This window comes from Rhinolophus ferrumequinum, chromosome 22 (genome assembly GCF_004115265.2).
Source record: "Rhinolophus ferrumequinum isolate MPI-CBG mRhiFer1 chromosome 22, mRhiFer1_v1.p, whole genome shotgun sequence".
Lineage (NCBI taxonomy): Eukaryota > Metazoa > Chordata > Mammalia > Chiroptera > Rhinolophidae > Rhinolophus > Rhinolophus ferrumequinum.
Window position 1 is genome coordinate 6,060,321 of NC_046305.1, and position 23,566 is coordinate 6,083,886.

Sequence of the window (23,566 nt, forward strand, 5' to 3'; positions counted from 1 at the left end):
CCAGCGCGCTCCCGGCGGTCCCTGCCAACCCTCTCCGCGCCCCCGCTCGCCAGCCGCCGCTCCTTTGTGCCGGCCCCGCGCCCGCCCCCTCGGGCGCGAGGCCCCGCCCCTCCGTACCGGCGATTGGCCAGCCGCGCCGCTAGTGGGCGGAGCCCCGTGCCGCCGCGGCGCGGTATATAGTAAAGGTAGAGCGTGCGCCCTTCGCCAATTGCTCGGCTCCTGGCCGTCGCTTGCGTGCTGGGGCCGCAGTCCGTTTGTCCGTCCTTCCCGCTACCTTTCTCCCGCTCCTGCCTGGGTCTGCAGAGGTCATAGGACGCGGGGACCGGGCCTGCGTCGCCTGTGGCAGCGGGAGTGACTGCTGCGGGTTCGCGGAGACCCCGAACCCCAAGGGCAAGAGGAGCGCGTGGCGGACCAAAGGGAGCCGGTGGACGGCCGCGTGCCCACCAATAGGTGCGGGGCTCGGAGCCGCCCATCCTGCGCGGTCCCTCCCTCCGCCCCCGCCCCCCCCTCCTCCCGCGCCGGCTCCGGCTCCTGCTCCTCCGCCGCGCGTCTGGCACTCGGAGCGCCGCAGCGGCAGCGGCGGGTACAGCCTGCGCAGAGTCAGGTCGGGACGCCCAGCGGCAGCCGGGGACGACCGAGGGCGCGCGCCGCAGTCACCACCCTCAGCCTCGGTGGCAGCTGCTGACCCGCCACCATGGCCCGCGGAAAAGCCAAGGAGGAGGGCGGCTGGAAGAAATTCATCTGGAACTCGGAGAAGAAGGAGTTTTTGGGCAGGACCGGTGGCAGTTGGTGTAAGTACGGGGCCCGCGGCTCTCCCCCCGCCACCCCCCAGTCCCGGACCCCAGCGCCTTGTCTCTCCCGGGCGGCGCATCCTCAGGGCAGGCTCTGCGGGCCGCTCGGCACCCACGCGCTGGGGAGGGTGGAGTGGCCTGGCGCCGGCTGGGCTTGTCATCCTGTGCAGCGTCCCCAGGACGGGCACGGGGTGGGGGCCGGAGCCCGCCAGGCAGCGGCTTCTGTGTATGGCAGCGGTCTTGGGAATTTCCAGCCCATCCAAGCATCACTTGAGGCACTGGAAGACTAGATGTGTCTCTCCCGATGGTCACGTCCCAAGTCCCCTAGATACTTAAATACAATAACGAGATCTGAGGCTGTGACAGAACCTTGGAGGGTAATCGGACTGATGCCGGCAAGGTTGAGTGTTGTAGCACCTTCTAGTCTAAATATGTACCTCAAAGGCGCGGTGCGGGGGACCCCATCCACAAAACAGTATTTCATAGCGATGTCCACAGCCCCCTCACTACCCCCACCCGTGTCCTCCCCTGGAATCATCACAGCCCCGAAATGGCCCAGGAAGCGCCATGTCAGGACTCGGTTTCTGAGCCATAGCCCCAAAACATGGCAAAGTCTGTTTTCAGTGTCTTCATGGAGAGATGCAGAATCCGTAGCTTGGGTTATTACTGTGAAGGGTTCATCCAAGAAGTAAATGACACAAAGGCCACAGCAAGTTATCTTATAAAATTGGGGGCACCCTGTTGCTTGGCTGGGTGAACGTTTCTTTTTTTCCGATTGAAAATGAGGTCCCTTACTTGTTTCTACCTCTCTACACCGGGAGAGTGACATTTTTTTTTTTAAAGGTCATTTTGAAGGGCAGAGTTGTAGGCAAATCTATGAGTCGTGACTGCAGAGAGAGGGAGGGAACTCCCCCTCCTGCATCACTGCCCCCTCCTCCTTCTCTAATATCATCACCATCATTGACACCACCTGCACCACCACTGCAGCCACTAAGGGAACCCTGGAGAGAGGCTGATGCCCGCTCCCGATTGGGAGGATCTGTGGGCATCAGCAGAATGAGTCAGGGAAATAGTGCTTGGCTGACATTTTGAAAGGGAAGAAGTCGGAATATGTGGTTTTCGTAAAGAAAAAACATCCAGCCAGTAGTGTGGGCCTCTCTCTATTAAAGTAAAGGGTTAATAATGCATCACCCTTCAAGGTTAGTCAAGGTGAAACCTCCTTCCGAGGTACGATTGGGAAGCATAGGTGTCCCTGAGCCATGTTACATATCTAGGTCTCCAAAGGGATGGCTTTTAGCTGGTATTTTCTGCTTTCTTTGGGGGAGACTGTTCTTTGGTGGGATTACCGCCTTGGTTTCTCCTGTGTAAGGACAGCTCCCTGTGTTTCCTTAAGGTGGAAGGGGAAATCTGAAGAACTCAGGGTGTGTGTAGGGTGAACTGCACAGGCTCCCGGCCAGGGCTATCTCCTAGCAACTCCTGGTAACTTGAGTGAGGCCTGGGGCGGGGGGGTGCACTGCGGAATGGGCCCCCTTCTCCCAGATGCACTGGAGCTCCCTGCCCTGGTGGTCTGACCCCAGCCTTGTCATGGGCCCGAGGCTGCACTGAGTCCAGGCGTATTGCGAAATTTACCCTCTAGTGTTCCCCCCCCCCATAAAATATATTTCTTTCCTCATTCCAACTCCAGAATAATATTTGCTTTAGAGGGTAAGGCAGTATAGAACTACTTGTTCTTTAAGCCGACATTTAATAGGGCAGCACCTCTGAGAGAGATAGAGAGAGAGATAATTTTTGTGTCTTCGTTCCACATCCGGCAAAATGGTTTCTGAATGCAGAAACCAGGACGGGTGCGCCCATCTCATCTTTTCTTCCGTTTTCCAAGGGGCAGGTTCTGGGCTACAAATCCAGTTTTTGTTTTGCACTAATACATCCACTGCTTTCTCGCATGTAAGAAAGGACAGAGCCTGTTGTAGGTAGAGAAGGTGGCAGTGGCTGCTGCCTCTGATGGAGAAAATGCCGTCTTTCCAGCCCTGGGCCCAACACAGATGCCCTTGGGACTAGGGCAGGTTGCCCTTGGCTCAGTTTTGCTTTGGGTAGATTTTCACCAAGATGGACTGCAGGAGCCTTGCCTGGCATCTGCTGGAGAAATCATGGCATACAGATCACCTGTGCTTCCCCCTTTTTATTAAGTTAATACAGGCGCTGGCGTGCAACTTACCTGTACCTTTCTGCCTCTTAGGTTAAAGGTATTGGTAGGTATTATGTCTACCGCTGGGCCCAGGTGCCTGTTTTTCCTTCTGCCTGTGATCCTTTCGAAGGGTCATCTGCCCCCCACCATTGGAAAACCTCTATATTACTTGTATTTTGTAAAAAGAAGAAAACCTGCGTCAAAGGAAAACATGCCTCCAGAGCTTACCCTCTGTGCCACCGTGCCCGTCGGTACGATTTGTCCAGCTTTTCTTTTTGAGCAGCCCTGGTGTAGGGGTGAGCGTGCAGCACACTCCCCACCAGACGTGCATGCTCCCCTCTAACCAAGTGACCTCACCTCAGTAACAGCAGATTTTGCTCAGTAAATACCATCTGAAAGCAGAAGAGAGAAATTCCTCACTTCTCTTAGGGTCTAGCATCGGGCAGCATGGACAGACCGTAGCTTCCTACATGTAATCGGTGTGCTTGGCGAAGGACTTGTTTTTCCATTGCTGTGTTTGTGTGTTCACTTGTAGCCTCCATTCTGTACCTCCGTACGTTGTTGGCATTAGGTGTCTGGAGACCAAGGAAGGTGCATAAAATTCTCTGGTTGTTGTTGGAAGAGCCGAATGTGGTTCAGCTCAGAGCACCGAGGCGAGGTGGGGGGCACCACCACAAAAGGTTCCCAAGTTCTGTCTCGGATCCTGTTCTACCAACTCCTGCACCTCTTAGGAGCTTTCACTGGAAAATTTTTCCAGATCTCTTGACGTCACAACCTTGCCACTTGCCTGCTGCTGCCTGGAAACCTAAGGAACAAACGCAGCGTTTAACCCTTCTCCTGCTGGGAAGCAGGAACTGAGCTGGGCAGCTGGGGGCCCGGGTTATACAGTCTTCCCCTTTTTCCTTGTTCTTTCTTTCTTTTTTTTTTTCCTGAGAGCGGAGAAGAAGGATTATAATTAGCATTTTGGTGTGGTTTGTGTATGTTGTTTGTTTTAACAACTCTATAGCATGATTTCCCCGAACTGGTTTTTTTATTTTATTTTTTAATTTAATTTAATTTATTTATTTTTTGCTGATAGGAAAATTGGACTTTTACATGTGTGGAGACCTGGCGGTGCCCACAGAGGTGTACCCATTCTCTCCCTACACGTCTTTTCAGTAACACTTTCATTCTGTAGCTTGTCTCCGAGAATCCCACCATGTAACACATGACATCTGGCTGTTTTTAGAAGTAACCTCGGCCCCCTTTGTGCAGTCACGTTTCAGACTGGATAATCGCACGGTTCACTTCTTCCCACTTTGCATTCACATTGAGTTGTTTCACTGGCACCGGGCTGCCCGGCGGTGCCTAGCACAGCCTGTTACTGTGTGGCTAATCGGGGATATAATCCTTGTAAAGCAGTAACTGATAGCCTCATTCTAGTCCCTGGGCTTCTTGAGTTTTTGGTGTGTTTTTGCTTTTGCAGCAATCTCAGCCTCCACTATCTCGGGGCAAAGAAAATGCAGCTCATCAAAACCATCCGTCATTGTTCTGGATCCAGTGAGAAGATGAAATAAAAATATGCTTGCCGTTTTTACTACAGCATTTCCTTTTTTTCTTGTTTGGTGCACCTGAAGGGAAAGACGGCTTAGTCAATAGCACAGATCAAAGGGACAGTGAGAGTGACAAGCAGGAGAACCGCCCTGGCTGCTCAGGCACAGCATTTGTGCCTTTGCAGATGCCGCAGAGCCTGGGCTGTAGGATGGAAATGGCAAGGGATCAGCAAGCAAAGAAAACAAGTCTCTAAGGGACTATATTGTCATCTCTGAAATGTATTGCATAAGCACACAAACACAGCCCTAGGTTTTCTTGGTGCTCTTCAGGAAAAGTTTAATTCAGAGAATGGAATGACTTCCTGTAAAGAATCTTGGTTCTACCTGATCATGCCTGCCAGCCGTAACCACCCCCAACAGGCACACACACTGCCGTGGGGGGCTGCCCTTCCCCATCTTACCACACGGTCTGGGGGTGAGGGGCACCGTGTGGATCAAAGCCGGAAGAGGAAGCTCTGAAGACCAGGGCGGAGGGAGGCCGGGAGGAAGTCCATCTCTGGGAAGATGAGACTTGCGTCCAAGCACGTGACTGCATCACAGCCTTGTGTTTCTGTCTGTCCCCCTTACAGTTAAGATCCTTCTGTTCTACGTGATCTTTTATGGCTGCCTGGCTGGCATCTTCATCGGAACCATCCAAGTGTTACTGCTCACCATCGATGAATTCAGGCCCACGTATCAGGACCGAGTGGCCCCGCCAGGTAAAATGAACGTGCATATGTTCAGTTCTCCCCGACAGAAAATGGGTCTGACTGTTTCAGTTCAGACGCGGTTCTTCTGAAAGTTGTAAGGTGGGAGTAAACCACGTCTGCAAAGGAAACGAGAAAAGGTTCTCTTGTGGGGCTCCGTCAGGTCCCCTATCTGCACTACAGGCAGAGTCCTGGGGCTGCAGCCGTGTTACTGTCCTGGCTCTGCCGTGAGGGTGAAGAGCCCTGGTCCCCATCCCAGTCTACCGCTCATCAGCCATGCCATTCCAGTGGTGGCTGCCGTCCCCTCCTCCCTAATGCCCGCGGTGGGATTGCTCTAGGGCAGGGGTGTCCAAACTGCGGCCCGCAATCCATTGTTAATTGGCCCGCAGCAAATTCCAAAAATATATTTCGTTTACTTAAATAAACCAGGTGAGGCAATACGTACTTCACCGCGAGTGAGCGGCCCGGCTGTTTGTGTGTTTTACCGCATATGGCCCTTGGTAAAAAATGTTGAAAAAAGTTTGGACACTCCTGGTCTAGGGTCTTTCCAGCGCTCACGCACGTTTTTCACGTTCTTGAGGAGACTGTGACTCAGAGAAATCCTTTTAAAAATCGTTTTGGCACCTGCTTTTAAAGATGCACTGATTTTTATAGGGAGAGGAGCCAGGACTCCAGGGATCCATTCTCCCCCACATTACTGACTTTCAGTCTGACCTGGAACGAAAGCACTCTCTCTTTTCAATTCTCAATGTTTATACCTGTTGGTTTAATAAGGGAGGGTCTCATACTGGCTTCCTGGACCCACTTGCCAGTTGAACTGCCTCCTTTAGCTCTGACGACTGGGGTTACCAAGGGTTATAGAAAATGCCGAATGCCCCAACCGGGCCCTGCTGTCTGGGTGCCATCAGTGTGGAGTGACCTGCAGCTGTGCGTGTCCATACCTGTCACTAAACCCCAGGAAGGGCCACTGCCGTCACGCCTGACGTTGGCAGGGAGCACAGGGCAGCAGAACAACAACAAATGGGATTGTACTGTCTGGTTCTTAAAAGTCTCTGTCGGGAGGCCCTGGGGGAGAGGAAACGTTGCATAACGTCCGGGTTCTGTCCTCAGAAATGACCTTGAGGCTGCCTGGGTTGCGGGGAGAGTGTCCGGCAATGACGTGTCCCCTCTCTACTTTCCCTGGGCAACGGTTTAGTGACAGCTGTGTTTAGGTGACAATCTTGAGGCTGTCTTCATGGAACTAAGCAGCCTGGTCACGTGTGGCCGCCCGTCGCTGACCTGTCGTCCACATCCTTGGGTGTGGGGAAGACTCTGGGAAGTCGACGTTCAGAATGTGGAGGTGGCCAACGTTGTCTTTTGACCCCAAGTCACATCGTCCTCTGCTGGAAGGAAAAAATCCTAAATATGTCCCCATAAATTTAGATTCAGGGGACTTTGAAAGTGGAACAAGAAAACATGTAACTATATAAAATGACTGAAACCTGCTTAATAAGAACCCCCAGTTTCCAGCAACTATTTCCCCAAAAGAGGTGAGTCCGTGGAAAGTGTGAGGGGAGAATGCTGGCGTGCGCGGAGACACGGGATCCTAAGGAACTGTGTTGTACCCTGGGTTTGGGGGCAGTAAAGCACGGCGCGTCTTTTCATGTCCTCTTCTGCGACAACGTTTACGGTGGCAGTAGTAGTCATTTAAATTTGTACAGACCTTTTATTTTCCACGGAAAAACTATTCTTTAATCATGATGCTATTTTATAATTCTTATACTCGAGGCTACAGGTGTCCACAAAGGCAAGCATTTTCTTTACTTTCCCAGAGTTAAAAAATGGTCCTGGGCTCTATAAACTTAGGGGGAATTGGCCTTTGATGAAAAGAAACATTTCCTATTTCCTCCGTGTCCTTTGCAGAAAGGGAAATTTCACTTTCAAAGGAAGTCGCCAGCGTGCGGTACCTTTTAAGGAGGGAGTTACAGATGACCTTGCCTGGGAAATCTGGCCGAGGGGCTCAGCCCTTCCAACGCTCCCTCCCCTTCCTTCCAGCCCCTTCCTAAAAGACACGCTCTCAGTACCTATATTTAGCGTCCTCGCAGCAGCTGGACTGACCTGACAGACGGTCGTTTGTCCAGAGGAATGCTGGTGGCTCATCTTGGAAATATGCACCCCCGTCCCTTGGTCTGAGTCACAGGAATAGGCTTCCTCAGCCCTGCAGCTTCCCCATCCTGTCACCTGGCTTCTTTGTCATTTCTCTGTCTCTCCTGTTCCTCAACCCCTCACCCCTACCCTCGCCAGGAAAGTCTAGGCCGAGCCCTGGTTTCCCATCACCTTTCCAGGGGGCGTGACGTTCATTTGCACACAACAGTAGTCTTGGAGTAGGGTGGCCATGGACTGTCCCCGAGGGCTCTGAGCGACCCTGAAGGGGTCTCTCGGTGTGTTTCAGAGCAAACTGTAAGAATTTGTGTCTTGGGTAGGCAGTAACTATTCCTTCAGGCTGCAGACCGAACGAGTGTGGAGGAGAAAACCCTGGCGACTTTGGTTTCAGCTTAATACCTCTACGCCTCTATTTTTATGGCAGGTAGGGAGGGCACACTGTATATGTAAGTCAAATGAACCCAGTGAGTGCGAAAGACGTGGCGCATCATTTAAAAATGGGAACTAGCGCTATTATTAACTGCGTCTGAGGCCCGCCTGGGTTTTGACTGCCCCGCATAGCACATGGAGCCTTGTCATTAGACGTGTGAAGGTCGCCGAGGGGAGCAGTTGTGCAGAGCGTTGGGTCTGCCTGCCTCTGACATTGGACAAGCTGATAGGCCAGGCAGGAAAGCCTCCGAGAAAAGACTAAATTGCAAAAGGAAAGTGTAATTTAAGAAAGAAATGACTACCATGGACCATGTCTTGGCCTGAGCAGTGGCGGCCACCAGCCACCAGTGCTTCCGCGGTTCCTCACAAAACTGTGTTGCTGTGGGGTTCGGGACCGGGTCTGCCCACTCCGCCGAGGGGTGGGGGGAGATACACGGCTGGAGTCTCTGCTGACATAGTAGGTTGACACATAGTCAACTGCTACTTGTGTGGGTCAAAAATGGTTGCTCATTGGCAATTTCACGAGGACTCACCTAAATCTGAAAGCAGCCCTAAGCTCCTGAGCTGTGACACGCGAGTTCACACGAAAGTGGCCCTGAGGGGGGGCGGGGACAGTGGGCTGGACAGTCCCCTCCATGACGCCTCTGCTTCACCTCACCAAGCCTCTGTTTTCTCACCTGTCGCCTGACAGTAATGCCCTGTGAGGCTCCAAGGAGGTGAATACATGTGAGCTGAGGAGGAGTGCATGGCCCACCTACCGGCCTTAAGGGCAAGGTAGCTTTTCACAGCCCTCTGCGCCCCCAGAAGCCGCCGTCTGCCTGCGTCTCGGAAACCGAGTTCCGTATTTCCAGCTTTGATACAGCAGAGAGGCTTTGTACACTTCGACATTTCCATGAAGTACTAGAATCTTAGCTTTCTAGGACAAGTGTTTGGGAGAAGTTGGATTAGAAAACATTTTAAAGTATTTTTTAAGTACGTTTAGGTGACACTGTATTTGTTCTGTAATCTTTAACATGCCCACGCTCAGTTGGGTGAACCCCTGCCAAGCCATTCTCCTGGGCAGACCCTCTTAGGAGAGAGTCCTCATGGATGGGGTCAGCAGCCTCTTCTCCCCGCGTGACTGCCGTGGGGTCTGGCGAGGCTGGGGGGGGGCGCATCCTGTCCCCCGTTTGACCCTGGGCTCCCTGCTGCCTGGCCAGTGCTGTAATGGAAAAGTCGCCCCTTCCATGCGTGTGCGTCCCCCGCCCCCCAAGCTCATGCAGCCACAGCGGAATGAAATGAAGGTCACGGAGCGAGCCTCAGTCGCTGGGTCCGGGGGACGTCCCGGCCGCCTTGCTTTCTGCTAAGCAGGTATGAATGTGCTCTTGCCCTTCCTTCTAAGGTTGTGGCGGCTTCTGTTTTGCCTCCAAGTACGGATGGCTCGGGGCTGGAGGGACTCATTGGAAAAGGGTCGATGGTAACCAGCATGGAGCGGAGGTGGGACAGCGGGGGGCTGAAGCGGGCAGACCACGCGGGCACCTCCGCAGCCTCGATTTCATCTTGTCAGAGGGGAGCCTCTTGACGTAAAGTCCAGTGGGCTCCAATGCATCATAATTCACACCGCAGTGTGAGGAAGCAGAATTCTTGAGACATCACTGTATCCATCTCAGAACAGTCTGTTTTGTTTGGTTTTACCCCCAAACTGCATCACCCTCGTAGGACTTTCTTTCACTTACATTTCAAAGGGGGAATTGGAAATGTTTGGCTTCCGTATACTCTGGAGGAATTGCTTTTTTCAAAGTGCCAATACAGTGTTTTTCTGCCGTTTCGGATTAGACGGCACTGCTGGTCATCTGTGAGCTGCCGTAAGCATAGGGTGCCTCCCAGGGCCCCTGCCCCTCACCCCCGGTGGCTCCCGCAGCCTCCTCCCAGAGTCGGAGGCCGTGAGGAGCTAGCACTGGGGCAGATAGGATTTGTAGGAGCTGCTGCTCAGACTCAGTGAAAGGGTTGAGGTTGGCAGACCCCAGTGCTTGTTCTTCAGTGTCCCCAGCCTCAGTGGCTCGACAAGTCACTTACCCATGTAGCCATTTCTTCATTCCTAAAGACAAGGAAACAACCCGTAAGTCAGCTCGGGGACACAGGGAGCCTAGTGGTTAAAATGCTGGAGCCACAGAAAAACGGCTCTGACTCCGGGGGGGCCTTTTAGATGAGTGACTGAGCAGAGCAAAGCCCCGAGGAACAGGACCAGGTGACCACGCCCATGGTGGGTGGGGATGGTGGGGATAAAAATGCTGAATCTGGGAAGCTCCACTTGGCCCTGTCGGCCTTTCCTCTGTGCTCCCCCACGGAAGGGCTCCCTGGTGGGGATGGCAGTGGAAAGCACCCTGGCCTCAGGGCCGCCGTTTCCACGGAGCTGAGGTGTGATGGGCTTGGGCCGGCTGACGGCTGGTGAGTCAGTGCTCCCGACCCAGTTATCTCAGCACCGGGGGCCCATCTGATGCAGACCAGCGGGAAGCTGGAGGCGAAGCGGAGCGGGGAAGTATTACCTGGTGCCTTCCAACCAGAAGAGCGTACTTTTCCCTACATACGCGCCATGAATACTATCAAATGTGGTGTCTTATTGCAGGATGGGGGTCACTCAGCAAATGTAATGTTTCGTATCTAGGCAAGTCACATATACTGTATGTGCTGGTCCCTCAGCGTGGCCTGGAACAGACAAGCATCGTTCATGTAAAATGCTAGCCTTGGCCTCTCGGTTTGTATTTCCCCATTATAGAAGCCGTCCCTTTGATTGGGAACACGCAGAGTCACGAGCTGTGCAAAATAGCCAAGCGGGGCCCATGGGAAGTTACATGTGCTTTTCCAGATAGATCCTCGGAACGAAATGATTCTCTGCTTCCCAGAAAATGAATGTGCAACTACAGGAAAAGGCCTGATGAGAACGGGTGGTTCTGGCCTTCCACCAGAGCGTGTGGGTATAGCTGAGACCTGAGAGAAGCTTTCCTCCACCGAGGGTGGCTGAACACCGCATGGTTTGTAGAAAGTCCAGCAACGCGTCCTTCAAGGACTCCTCGGGGGGAGGGTGTAGCTGGGGGCCTCCCTGGAGCTGGGGTACTGACGCTGCCTGATCCTGCCTCACTGTCAGAAGTTGAGCCTGAGGCGGAAAGTGAGGCAGAGGCTACTGGTTTCCAGAAAGCACAGAGCTGCCTTTTTTTCCTTTGTCCTCCCTCTGTTTTGTTAGGTAAATTGATACTAACCCTGCACAGGCAAAATAAAAATGAAAACAGAACCTGTAAATACCTCAGTGGCATTGGAAGGGAGGGTGTGTACGTATGAGTATGTGTGTACCTAGATGTGTACATAGGGAGGTATGGCTGGACATACAAACTCATACCCCGTTTTTGTTTTTGAATTTTTTTACTGGATGTTAATTGTCAACTCGGAATGTACGGGAGAGTCAGGACACGCATCTGTTGCACGCATGGCTGCATTTCTAAGTGTTTGTTTGCCTCTTGTGCCCTCGGTGGATATGGGTACCATTCTGGAGGTTTCTATGGAAAATGAGGCTGATTTGGAGTACAGTTGACCCTTGAACAACACGTGGGTTAAGGGCGCTGACCCCCCCACTAACTTTTGACTCCCCCCAAAGTTTACTAATAGCCTATTGTAACTGGAAGCCTTACTGATAACATAAATAGTTGATTAACGCATATTTTCTGTTATATACTGTATTGTTAGTCTAAGATACAGAAAAAAAGTTAAGAAAATTATAAGGAAGAGATCATTGATACATATATTTTATGTATTCATAACATACCTGACTTTTTGTTAATTTTTTTTATGTTTCTAGGCTATGCGGTTCATTTGTGCATTGTTTCAAATTGTTACAAATCTCCCCGCAAATTTTCCAATCTATTGAAAAAAAGCCGCGTATAAGTGTTGTCCAAGAGCCAACCGTATTTGGTTCAGTAATTTATCAGATGTATTAAATGACAGGTACAAGCATCTGGGCTTTGGGATTCACTTGATTGACTTCCAAGGTTAAAATGGCTGTGTTCTCATTTAAGTACTTCGAACTCACAAATAGACTGAGAAATTACAAACTTGCTACATTATAACCCTAATTGGAAACAAAATACTCTTTCTTAATGAAAAGCCTCTTTTCTCCATTGCCTTCCTCTTGTCGATTCCTGCTCTTGCTATGAACACCCACTAAAGCCAAAGATTTGAGGTTTTTTTTTCCTGGTTTCTCAAGAGATGGGGACCAAGGAAAAGGCAAGAGTGACTGAAAAGCAAGTGAGAAGCCAAAGGTTTCCAAATCTTAACAAAAAGCTGACATAGGCATTAAAAATATTAAGATTTGTGTATCCAAATTATGTCAATCCTTTTAGGGCGCTTTATTAAGTAATCATCAATATGTAATTTAAGGCAAACTGTCATATCAGGGCAAAGCCGCATAGAACTCTCATGGTTAATGTCAGCTCAAGTTCAGGAGACTGGAGAGGCAAGAGGTTAGATCTGTTTCCTGGAATATAATTTGAAGCCAGTGATTGGGTGCTGCCGTCTCTGGCCTTGGGGAGCTCTGTGTGCAGACCAAGCTCATGCTTGTCCCGTTATAACTAGCACCTTGAGGAGTGGGCAGTGCAGTGCTGGACAAGCTGCAGGTCTCCGACCTAGTGTGGCAGCAGGGAGAAGCCCAGTCGGCAAGGCGGGATGCCTGCCGCCCCTAGAGAGGGCCACAGTGGAGGAATTAGTGTGTGGACTCCGAATTTTCACGGAGTAGCCAAACCCGGTTCTGGCCCTTTTCTTTCTCTTCTTCCTGTTAGTCTGATAACGTTAAGTAAATAATTGAAAGGACTTGCACGTCAGGTCAAGGGTCCTTCATCTGCCTCTCGTAAGTATTTAATCGCTTTAGAGAAATTACTTCTGAGAAGAGGAAAGAGTTTCCTGAGGGCTTGGAGAAGATGTCATCAGAGTACTCTTCCTAATGAAGATGATGCAGAACAGACAGGCCGGGGATTGATGGATCTGTGATGGTCCCAGGAAGGAAGAGAATGCTCAGGCCAGCAGCGTCTGGACAAAGAGGAGAGAAGAGGCAGAGGTCGTGGGTGACAGAGTGAGACCTTCCAGAAATGAGAGGGAGGAGAGCAGGGCATACAGAGGCGGTGGCCACACCGGATCTGGATATGTGTGTGTGTAGGGGAGGGTTTAGACGGGGGCTGATTGCATGGCCGGGACCCAAACTGTTTATGCTTCTTTTCTGGAAACGTTTGGATCAGAAGTTGGCTTTCCTAAGAGGATGGTCTTTGAGGCTTATGGTTCACTCCTTGTAAGACCCCCTCAGAGACTCGGAGGGAAACTTGAACCTGAAGAAGAGTAGACATGGCTGTGCTTCCTGGGGTTGGTACTGTGTTCCTGGCCTACCTCCTATACTGAGGTTCTTTCTGGAAAGGACCAGGCAGAGACTTTGGCCCAAGGTCTAGTCCAGCCACGCACTTCACAGGATTCTGAGACCCGGTGCTCTGCTGTCCATTTCACCTCTCGCATTCTTGGTTTCACTGGTTTCTGGTGCTTCTCTGTACGGGACAGAATCAAGATTCTGGAAGTATCTTCCATCTGCATTTCTCTCACGTGGTGTCAGCCAGGCTTGGCTGGGCTTAGGTCGTGAGCCACGCATCCTGAGGGATTTGGGCCCTTGGGTGGAACTGGTGCGATTCCGTTCCTTGGTTTTCACTATTCCTTCTTTGCCTTTTCTAGAGAGGCATGAGACCAACTGTGTCTCTTTTGGGTCATCGGTAACGATAAGTATCTACTATTTGCATACCTCACGTCTTAGAAGATTACCAGCAGCGGCACTTGCTAATAGAAGGGCCGGTGTCAGCCTCTGGCTAAGCACGGACTGACCACAGCTCGACGCTTCTGAGCAATGCGTCATCGTCAACGTGCTTTTGTTAGCAAGGGGCCCAGAGCTCATGCTTTGGGGTCTCACACATATCACCTGGTCTCTTAGTGGCGATCCTGGCGTTGGCATTGTGGCGGAATGAAAAGCGCTCTGCTGATGTCCCTTTGGTCGGCTGGCCGGGTCTTCTCCACCCTCCCCCTTCCTGAAGGTTCAGTGGGACCCACCCTTGGGGTCTGACAGTTGCTCTCTTCTTCTTCACCCTTCCGTCCGCCCCCCCAGTCTCCTACCTTTTCTTTCCCAAGCTTGTGGACACTATTTAAGTCTGTGCACACAGATCTTCTCTGTTCCTGCCCCCACCCCCACCCCCCCACAAAATACCTGAAAGAGGTTTCAGCAAACCTCTTGCCTGGCAAGTTCAAAGGCATCTGCTTGGAGTCCTCTGGACACGTGCAACTGGCTGTCCCAGTGAACCCTCGTGGGACTCCCTTGAGGCTGCATTCTCTCCCGACTCCAGGAGTGTTCCCGGAGCACAGCCCATCCTGACCTCTGCTAGCCCTCTGGCTCTGGGCCTGCCTCTGCCTTTCCCCAGGTCCCGGCAGCTCACCTGACTTACATGTCGTGTTACAACGCAGACCAGTTACCACCCTCCCTAGCAGGCCTTCCCCAGTCGGTGCGGTAGGGGCCTGTTGACCTCACTGCCTCAAGCATGCGATCCCAGGGGAAGCTTCTACTGTTTCTCTTTATTTTTGCAGGTAGCTATCATTTTTACTGTAGTGCCTCTTTGAACCAGAAATGATCACAATGTCAATTTTTCTAACTTAATGTAGAAAATGATGGTTCAGAGTATATTGAAATTCCTGTAGTCATGCAATTTTACATGGCTTGGGAGTATTTAAAAAATACGTGTTAATTGTAGTACTCTGTTTATTATTTTTAACCGAGACTTTTTTTTTATGAGCAAATTCTAACTTCCCCCTTGACTCCTTCCATCCCTGTGGGTCGCTCTTGCCCTCGGATTCCTGAGGTTCTACATCATTCTTTTCTGAGCGGACTCTTAACATCCGTCCTAGTTTGTCTCGGGCAACCCCTCTGCCTGACCCGGACCTGCTCCTTCTCCATCCTCCACTCGTCGGAATGAGGGGCCCGTCCTGCCCCCTAAGCCAGGCCCCTCAATATTCCACCACTTTTGAAGTTCAAAGCCATCCTCAGCCACTAGAAAAACTAGCAGCCAGTTGGCCCCGCCTCACTGATGCCCGTTCTTGAACCCCTCAAATGGGGCTGCTGAGTGGTTACTCTGGACCAGGGGTCCCTCCCCCTGTACGTACATCATTGTCTTCATGTCTTTGTGGGTGCCCTGAAGGACTGTGACAGTGTGCCACCGTCTGTGCTCAGCACACAGAGGCAGGCCTGAGAGTGAGGGTGAGAAGGTGGTGGCCAGATTAGCAAATAAAAACACAGAATGTCCAATGACATTTGAACTTCAGATAAGCCACACATAATTGTTTTATCTATAAGGGTGTCCCATGGGATATTTGTAGTCCCATGTAATACGTGTCCCATGTAATATGTAGGACATGCTTAAAAAAGTTATTCGTGGTTTATCTGAAACGCACATTTCTCCGGGCATCTTGTGTTTTATCTGGCAGTTCCTAGAGTAAATGCCATTGTGACTGACTCTCCACCTGGCGCCCCTGGGTAGGGCAGTGTACTGTTGCTCAAACATCTACCTAAGAAGGCTTGTGATGGCAGAGTCTTCCTGAAATTAAAGCATCTAAAAAACTGGTTGAAGAGTGGAAACCCAAGGTTCACTTAGTTTGAATTTTATCCTGGCCGGCACAGGACTCGCTCAGAAGAACCATTTACTTTGGGTACTTGACACGCACCCCTGAATCCTCCAGTTTGGGTGAAAAGATCCAAAGACAAGTCTCGTTTGAGTAGTCTGGAGGGTCGTGGCAGTTTGGAATGGCATGGGTTCACTGACAGAAGGATTTATGCGGCTGGCAAACTGGCAGTGAATGTTTTTTGAGTGCACGTGAGGGAGTCCTGGAGACCACAGGCTCTGCAGTGCAGTGTAGGTGGGCTGGAATTCTGGTTCTGCCACTTGCTCTGTGACCTCGGGCCAGGTGCTCAACCTTTCTGTGCAAGAAGGGTTTTCACTCATAAAATGGAGACCACGCCTCTCACGAAATGTTGCTGGGAAAATTAAATGATACATGGTATTAAGACACAGTCCTGGGTACTTCATCTAAATGCCAGAGAAGTGATTTCACAAGAGACCCAAGGGTTTAAGCCATTCTTTTTAGCCTGAGATCAGCAAAGGATGCTTTCTACATGGAGAGTGTGCTTTGGAATTATCTCGGTTGACTTCCCATTAATGATTCCCTGTTTTCCTAAATCTCCCTGGTCTAGGATTAACACAGATTCCTCAGATCCAGAAGACAGAAATTTCCTTCCGTCCTAATGACCCCAAGAGCTACGAAGCGTACGTGCTGAACATTATCAGGTTCCTGGAGAAGTACAAAGACTCGGCCCAGAAAGACGAAATGATTTTTGAAGACTGTGGCAGTAAGTAGACTCATTGTGGAGGTCTGTGGTTGGTTAATTCTTATTTCCTGTTTCCTATTTGTTATTTAATCTTGGAACAATACTCCTGAAATAACTAAAGATTGAACTCTGGCCATATCGAGAGCCCCCTTCCCTCTCTTTTCCCCCCCTTAACTCAGGAAGACTTTTCATGGTTTTGGCTTGCCTGCAGGGGAAGAAACAAGGTCGCCCCAAGTGTTATTCTCTACATTTATTTGAAAGATGTCTCATGTTAAAAAAAACTAAACATGTCTGCTTTTTACTCTTCAGACACAAAGACCCCAAGTCTAGTTCTGGTTCTCTTACATGCATAGCTTCTGAGAAGTAGGATTGCTCATATTTGCACATTTCTGCCTCCCGCCACCCTGTAAGTTCTCCCACAGAAGAGCGTACAGGGCCTTCTCTCACCAGAATAGCCCTTTGGTGGGATGATGTGTAACCATGCTGCTATTGACCCGGGGATTTATGGCAGGGTAATGTTTCATAGACCCTGCTTTGTGATGGGTAATTAACTAGGTCTTAGGCAGCTGAGCATTTGGATAAGGAAATGACTGACAAATGGTACAGAATGTCTCATGAAGCCGTTGGCGTGGCTGTCGTACGTCATCCTGCTTGCTGCCTGGAGTGTGAATGTCCCAGCCATGCTGTCATACCTCCCATAGCAGCATATCCCTCTGAGTGCCCCTTGAGTGGTAGCAATCCTTCTCATTTAATTCAAGCATGTCCCAACCCCAGAACTTTATAAGGCAGACTGTTGCTTAGTCGTAATGTGGGGTGAATGGCCATTTTAAGTCGTTTTGAAAAGATTTACTAATTTCAAAGAAACATTTTCACTAAGTAGAATTTAAGGGTTTTCATCTTACTTTGCAGTAATTAATTAGTTAAAAGGCCCACAAGATAGGTAATTAGTGTGAATCACTTCACAGGAGATGGACTGAAGTAAGGCACGTTACCATTTGAAGGGACAATAGATAATTTGTGAACCTAAAGAAAAAATAAATTATAATTGGCATCAATTTCCTGCAGGCTGCTTTGTATTAACTTTGAATTCTATATTTCTTTTATTCTTTCTCTGGGTTTGTCATGAGGAATAATCAGAAATGCTACAATAAAATTTTTCAGTTGAACAAATGCTTATAAGAACGCACAGCTTTAAAAGGCAAAAACTCAAATCCAAAAGAAATTAAAAACAAACAAAAAAAAAACAAACCCCAAAAAACCAAAAACCATGAGTGGTGGTTCAAAAGGAAAAAACCCAATTCTTTCCTTCTTTGCTGTTTAACCTGCTAATTAGGGGCACAGCTCCAGGAAACTCGGACCAAAAAGCTCCCAGTTCTGAAAATTATTGACAGTCTTTTTCATTTGTGTTCTAATTAGAATGCCCCTTGTTGAGCTGAGCTGATGTTGACCCGTGTAACTGATGCCTGTCAGGAAAAGGGATCCAGTTTCCTCTCAGCCTTCCAAACAGCTGAGCCATCCATTATTTAAGGAAGAGAAATATTGCCAGAGACCAAACGTTATGCGCAAATTAATTACCAAGCGCAAGAAGCTTAGGTGTGGGGCTCTGTACCTGTGATTGCTTTTGGTAAAACACCTTTCTAACGGTAGTGAAGAGGCGAGAGCTGGCTGGCCGGAAGCCCTGCTGAATTCAGACAATGCCTTACATGCAGAACAGAGCTTACAATTTGTGGTTGTGACAAGGGACAAAGACCGCTCCTTTCTCAGTGGTGTTCTGGGAATTGGGAATGTTAGTACAATGTAAACACGGTGTTTGTATTTTCAGGTGTACCCAGTGATTTCAAGGACCGAGGACCCTATGAGAGTGGCCCAGGCGAGCGAAAAGTCTGCAGGTTCAAGCTTGAGTGGCTGGGAAACTGCTCTGGAATAAATGATGAACAGTTTGGCTACAAAGACGGCAAACCCTGTGTCATTATAAAGCTCAACCGAGTTCTGGGCTTCAAACCTAAGGCAAGGAACATTTTCAGTCCTACAATTTAGTTAGTTTTGGCTTCTATTTTAAAGATTTTTATTAAAATATAGCTAACATACAATATTAGATTAGTTTCAGGTGTGCACCATAGCTACTCAACATTTAATGTACCTGAATTGTAGAATTTAGATGAGCCACTCACGTTTTGGATGAAGCACTCGCTGGGCGTGAGAAGAGACTGAGTATAAGGAAGTTCTAAAGTGTATCACGATGATGGTGAAGTCCAGGCAGGGGAGGGACGTTAAGACTTCTGTGCCCACCTTGAAATCCTTGCAGTTTGTCACTCATCTCTTTCTAGCGTTAGAGACGTTCCGAGCGGCAGAGCCCAATTCTGAAGTGAGCCTGTGACCCAGCTCTCAGTACTGCTACTCAGTATCCCGAGAACAGTTTTTATAATGTGAACGCTTTAAAGTAAAAACAGGAAAAGATATTTTGAAATTGAAAAGCTGCCTGCATGTACAGTCCTGCTCGGGTTTGGGTACCCTGGGAGCCAGAGGGTTTCACAAAATTACCTGGTTATCTGAAAAAACAAACAAACAAACAAAACCCCACTTTTTTTTTTTTTTTTCCTTGAGTGAAGATTTCATTGCCAAACCAGAAGGTGAATGCTCTCTGGGTTGAACTCTGAGAGCCGAACTCTTGGCTCGTGGCATTGTTGCACCTTACCACGGGTGAGCACTATTTGAGATCACGGAAAGACGGCCATTGGCCCTCGCTCCCCATTTGTTGGTCAGGTAATAGGGATTCTTTTAAAGAAGAAAACATTCATCAGGGGTGTCTCTGCTTTTAGGAAACTAGTCATTTCAGTCTCTCCTTGAGATCATGAGTAAATAGTGCTGTCCTTTCTCCGTCAGCCTGGATTCTTCTAGCGGGTTCCCCCAACCGCCCGTGGGGACACTGGTGTGACAAGTGTAGTTTTCGTTCCGGTAGGAATTGACTGCAGTATATACTGAGTGAGACGAGCAACACTCACTTCATTTCTAGAATTTGGCTCTTTTGTTCATTAATTTTCTATAATAGCCTATTTGTTTCCACAATGCTCGTTACCCATGAGTAACAGTTTCAAAAGAAAATCTGTGTGCGGATGAAATACCGTATTATTAATAACCTAAGGAGAACGTTACCAGTCCTTTCCCGCCACCAGAAGGGACGTGGGGACGTGGGGACATGGACGGGTGTGGCCTGGCTGGCTGGCTTGATGGCTCTCCAACCGAAATGAATGTGCCTCTGAAAAGAATGCTAATCTTCTTTCCACGTAGACTAGTTTCTAATGGACAAAAACGAAGCCCGCTATGTCCCACTCAGGGCTGCTGTTCGTACTGCCAGGGAGCTCTTCACCGAGACCCGTCAGCCGCTTAGCGGTGGAAGGCGCTGATGGGTGCGGTGTGGCCGGAGGAAGAGTCCCCCTCACCAGTGCTCGGGATCCCGCACTGTCCGTAACTCCTCTGCACAGATGCGTGATGCTTGTACCCCACAGAGGCAGCCCGTCAAGTCTCTTCTCGCATCTAGAGAGACTCTGTTAGGTGATGGGTTCGGTATTCTCTCTTTTCAGTCTTTTTTTTCCCTTTTTTTATTTGATCTCCTCTTGCTTGCCCCCTTGCTACTTTCTAATTCATCACCCCACCCCAAGTCCCCAGCTGTTTTTGTTGGGATTGTTTTTGTCAGCGATCCCAGTACCCCAGCATCTTACCTAAGGTGCCTGTTTCCTTATCCTCTGAGGACGGAGTCTGGCAACTTCTTTAGCAATAAGCATTTCTCTTCATATTTTTAAAGCTGCATCGATTGCTGGCAGCAAGTTCCAAGAGAGTCAGGTCTAGATAAGCATTTTCTGGTATTCCAAAACAGAGAGTGGCATCCCAAATAGGAGAGCTCCGACTGGTCCGGGGATTGTGCCTTTCGTCTGACTTTGGGTGGCCTGTCGGTGGGTGACACCTCACGTCAGGACAGGCGGGCGGGCTGTGCTGCAGTGAGCCCGTGGTCGTCTCGTGCTCATTCAGGATGTTCCTCATACACCTTCTTTGGTGGATTGGAGCCTGGGCTGTGGGAAGGATGGCTCTGGATATGTCACTCTGTGACTGTTTTCACAGTGTCCTCTAGGTCCCTTCAAGGGCATGCATGACCTCCTCCTCTAGGGCAATGCCACCTTTCTCTGTTTACATATGGGACTTGCCCAACAGAATTGGAAATGCTCCTTAAATGGCAGTGACTGCATTAGAATGGGGGTGGGGTGGAGACGGAGGAAAGCCTGCGTGAAGAAGGCACGCGTGCGGGGAACGGAACTGGGGACGGCATTACTGGTTCATGGCTCGGGAGGAAAGCCCAAGTTTTATAAGAACAGAAATGCCAACCAACTTTTCCATCTAATTATAACCTTAGCAAACGAGGAGCTTACTTCTGGTTGGCCCTTATTTCCCAGTGCTCTGGAGTAAAGCGTACAGTGGGTTCCCATTAGAAGCTCCATTCTGTACTGGGCTGCATCACAGCTCACTGGTAGTGCTCACAAAACCTGGGCCTTTCTTTTTATTTCCACAAAATCCCAACGTGACCTTTCCTAAATCAGGCGTTCTGCTGTCCGTAATGGTTTTGTTGTTTCGGTTGACTTATCGTGACCAATGTGTACTTGCTGGGGCTAGAGACTAGTTTTAGCTTTCAGAAATTAAAAACACATATTTACAGACTTACTGACCTTTGTGGGTTTTATTTGTAGCCTCCCAAGAACGAGTCCATGGAGACTCTTGCCATGACGAAGTACAGCCCCTACGTCCTGCCTGTGCAGTGTACTGGCAAGGTAAGGAGGCTGAGTGGGGCCGAGGGCGAGGCTGGTGGATGGCAGAGGCGGAGTTTTAATAGGGGACCAAGCATTGCTTCCAGGATTTAGTCTCAGTCACCTGAGCTATAGCTCTACTGAGGAAAGCGGCTCAAAGGAACAGAAACATGTAACAGGAAACCGTATGTCAGTTTCTCCACTGGAACAAGAAGCTGAAATACCTGAACTCAGTAAATTGGAGGATCACTTTACTGAACTGAGAGGTGAACGAGCCCCCACGAGCACTTCTCTGGCCCAGATGGTGTGTTAAAAATTGGAGGCCAACCTGTTTTTTTTTAACTGACAATTTCACATGAAAAAAAATTTGTGTTTGGTTTTTCGTTAAAAAATTATGAAAGATTAAGGGTAACACTCAGCGCAAGTTCCCTTTAGCTCTAAAAATAGGTATCTGATGGATTGTTTAGAGGGAGGGCAGAATGAGGAAAGGGATCCGTCCCCAAAGAGTCCCATGTGATGCTGTCACCAAGAAAGGAGATGGACCCAAAAACATGACAGGCAAACAGTTCCACTTTTGGAGATAATAGCTCTAGAAATACCATCTGCTGGGCCAACACCAAAGACTTTCAGTGTTGGTTCCGAGACGTTCTCGGCGTGCCCCTTGTCTCAGTGTCCATCTGTACACTGAGAATAGCCTCTTTCTAGGACCCTGTCTCAAGGCTCCTTTTCAAGACTGGGGATACGTCGTTTCCCCATGTCAGATGCCGTCTCAGTGTCCCCCAGCGCTTACCACCCACCTTCCTCCGGCTTGGAGGAGGACGGCGTCCCTCCAGGGATAGTTCTCAGGCTGCTTAGGGGCTGAATCTGCTTTGCACGTGAGCCTTTCAACCCTCGTTTCCTGTCTGGTTTTCAGCGAGATGAAGATAAGGACAAAGTTGGAAACGTGGAGTACTTCGGGATGGGTGGCTATGCCGGGTTCCCGCTGCAGTACTACCCCTACTATGGCAAGCTCCTGCAGCCGAAGTACCTGCAGCCCCTGCTGGCCATCCAGTTCACCAACGTCACCTTGGACACGGAGATCCGCGTTGAGTGCAAAGCGTACGGTGAGAACATTGGGTACAGTGAGAAAGACCGCTTTCAGGGACGCTTTGATGTGAAAATTGAAGTTAAGAGCTGATCACAAGCAGAGACCTTTCCCACTAGCCATTTAAAAAGTTAAAAAAAAAAAAGATACAGAAACCTACTAGTCTTGAACAAACTGTCATACGTATGGGACCTACACTTAATCTATATGCTTTACACTAGCTTTCTGCATTTAATAGGTTAGAATGTAAATTTAAAGTGTAGCAATAGCAACAAAGTATTTATTCTACTGTAAATGACAAAAGAAAACTACAAATTGAGCCTTGGGACGTGCCCATTTTTACTGTAAATTATGATTCCATGACTGACTTGTAGTAAGCAGTGTTTCTGCCCCGAGTATTGCTGTGTATTTTATTTAGTGTACAGTATTCTAGGTGTACACTCTGGTCATTTTTTCAAGCCATGTTTTATCATATCTGTTTTCTACTTTCTGTGAGCAAGGTTTGCTGTCCAAGGTGTAAATATGCAATGGGAATAAAACTGGCATGGTACTTTGTTTTTTTTGTTGTTGTTGTTGGGGGCGGGGGGGCTGGCTCTTTCAAAGATCATTAATGACCCATCAACGAGTATTTTTAACACACTCCATAGTCTTTTGCCTGTGGTCTTAGGTCTTTTTTTTTCCCCCTGGGGCTGGTGGGGGGTGGGGTGGGTTGTCACGGGGAACTGCCCTTTCAAGTTTAAGTGACACTACAGAGAAACCCAGCTGTGATGGGCAGTGTCATGCTTTGTGGTGAATGCCATCTTGCCATCAATTACGTTGTCCTCCAGGATGTTCTGACGCTGTGTGGGAGGCCTGGCTCTCCCGTCACTTTGGCCAGTGATCAGGCGAGTTGATTTGCTTTGTACGTTTTCTTTTACTTTCCTTTTCTCTGGAGGCATCACTTGCTGGTGCTGTGTCTTCATGAATGTTTTAACCATTTTCATGGTGGAAGAATTTTATATTTATGCAGTTGTACGATTTTATTTTTTTCTGCAAGAAAAAAGTGTAATGTATGAAATAAACCAAAGTCACTTGTTTGAAAAATAAATCTTTATTTTGGACTTTATAAAAAGCAACGCAGTGCCCCATAGACTGGTGTTCAATGTTGTCTGCAGTGCAAACCCATGTCCTCACATATGTAACAATCGACCGTGTATTCAGTCAGGTGAAAACAATGGACAATAAACGAATGAACATTCCTCATGTGCACGCGTCACTCTTGTCTAAATGTCCCATTGTGGGACTTCTGTACTTTCTCCGCTCCTAATTATCCAAGATCTTGAAGAAATACTGAACCTGAAAGACAAACACGATTTCATCGTAGTTTAGACGAAAGTGCGGCCTTTTGCCCCTCACAGAGGCCAAGAGCTGTGTCAGGACTCCGGACACCAAACACACAC

The 23,566-nt window shown here is 49.2% G+C and overlaps 2 protein-coding genes across 2 annotated transcripts in view; one reads left to right on the plus strand and one right to left on the minus strand.

Annotated features, from left to right (window-relative positions):
- Positions 1-227: 227 nt before the first annotated feature.
- On the plus strand, positions 228-23,365 carry ATP1B1 (ATPase Na+/K+ transporting subunit beta 1). Its single transcript, XM_033093499.1, has 6 exons — positions 228-791; positions 5,138-5,266; positions 16,116-16,271; positions 18,073-18,257; positions 20,987-21,067; positions 21,957-23,365. The coding sequence occupies exons 1-6, from the start codon at positions 695-697 to the stop codon at positions 22,218-22,220; spliced, it is 912 nt and encodes a 303-aa protein (XP_032949390.1). The 5' UTR covers positions 228-694; the 3' UTR covers positions 22,221-23,365.
- Positions 22,602-23,566, minus strand: part of NME7 (NME/NM23 family member 7) — a 115,527-nt gene continuing 114,562 nt past the window's right edge. The window contains exon 12 of the mRNA XM_033093498.1: positions 22,602-23,462. Coding sequence (XP_032949389.1) covers positions 23,430-23,462 — 33 coding nt within the window. The 3' untranslated portion in view covers positions 22,602-23,429. The remainder of the gene's footprint in view (positions 23,463-23,566) is intronic.

Bases quoted from the DNA above. Each gene is read 5' to 3' on its own strand.
- ATP1B1 (XM_033093499.1), top strand. From the start codon at position 695: ATGGCCCGCGGAAAAGCCAAGGAGGAGGGCGGCTGGAAGAAATTCATC. The intron at 792-5,137 runs GTAAGTACGGGG...TCCCCCTTACAG, and splicing joins CAGGACCGGTGGCAGTTGGT to TTAAGATCCTTCTGTTCTAC. The intron at 21,068-21,956 runs GTAAGGAGGCTG...TCTGGTTTTCAG, and splicing joins CTGTGCAGTGTACTGGCAAG to CGAGATGAAGATAAGGACAA.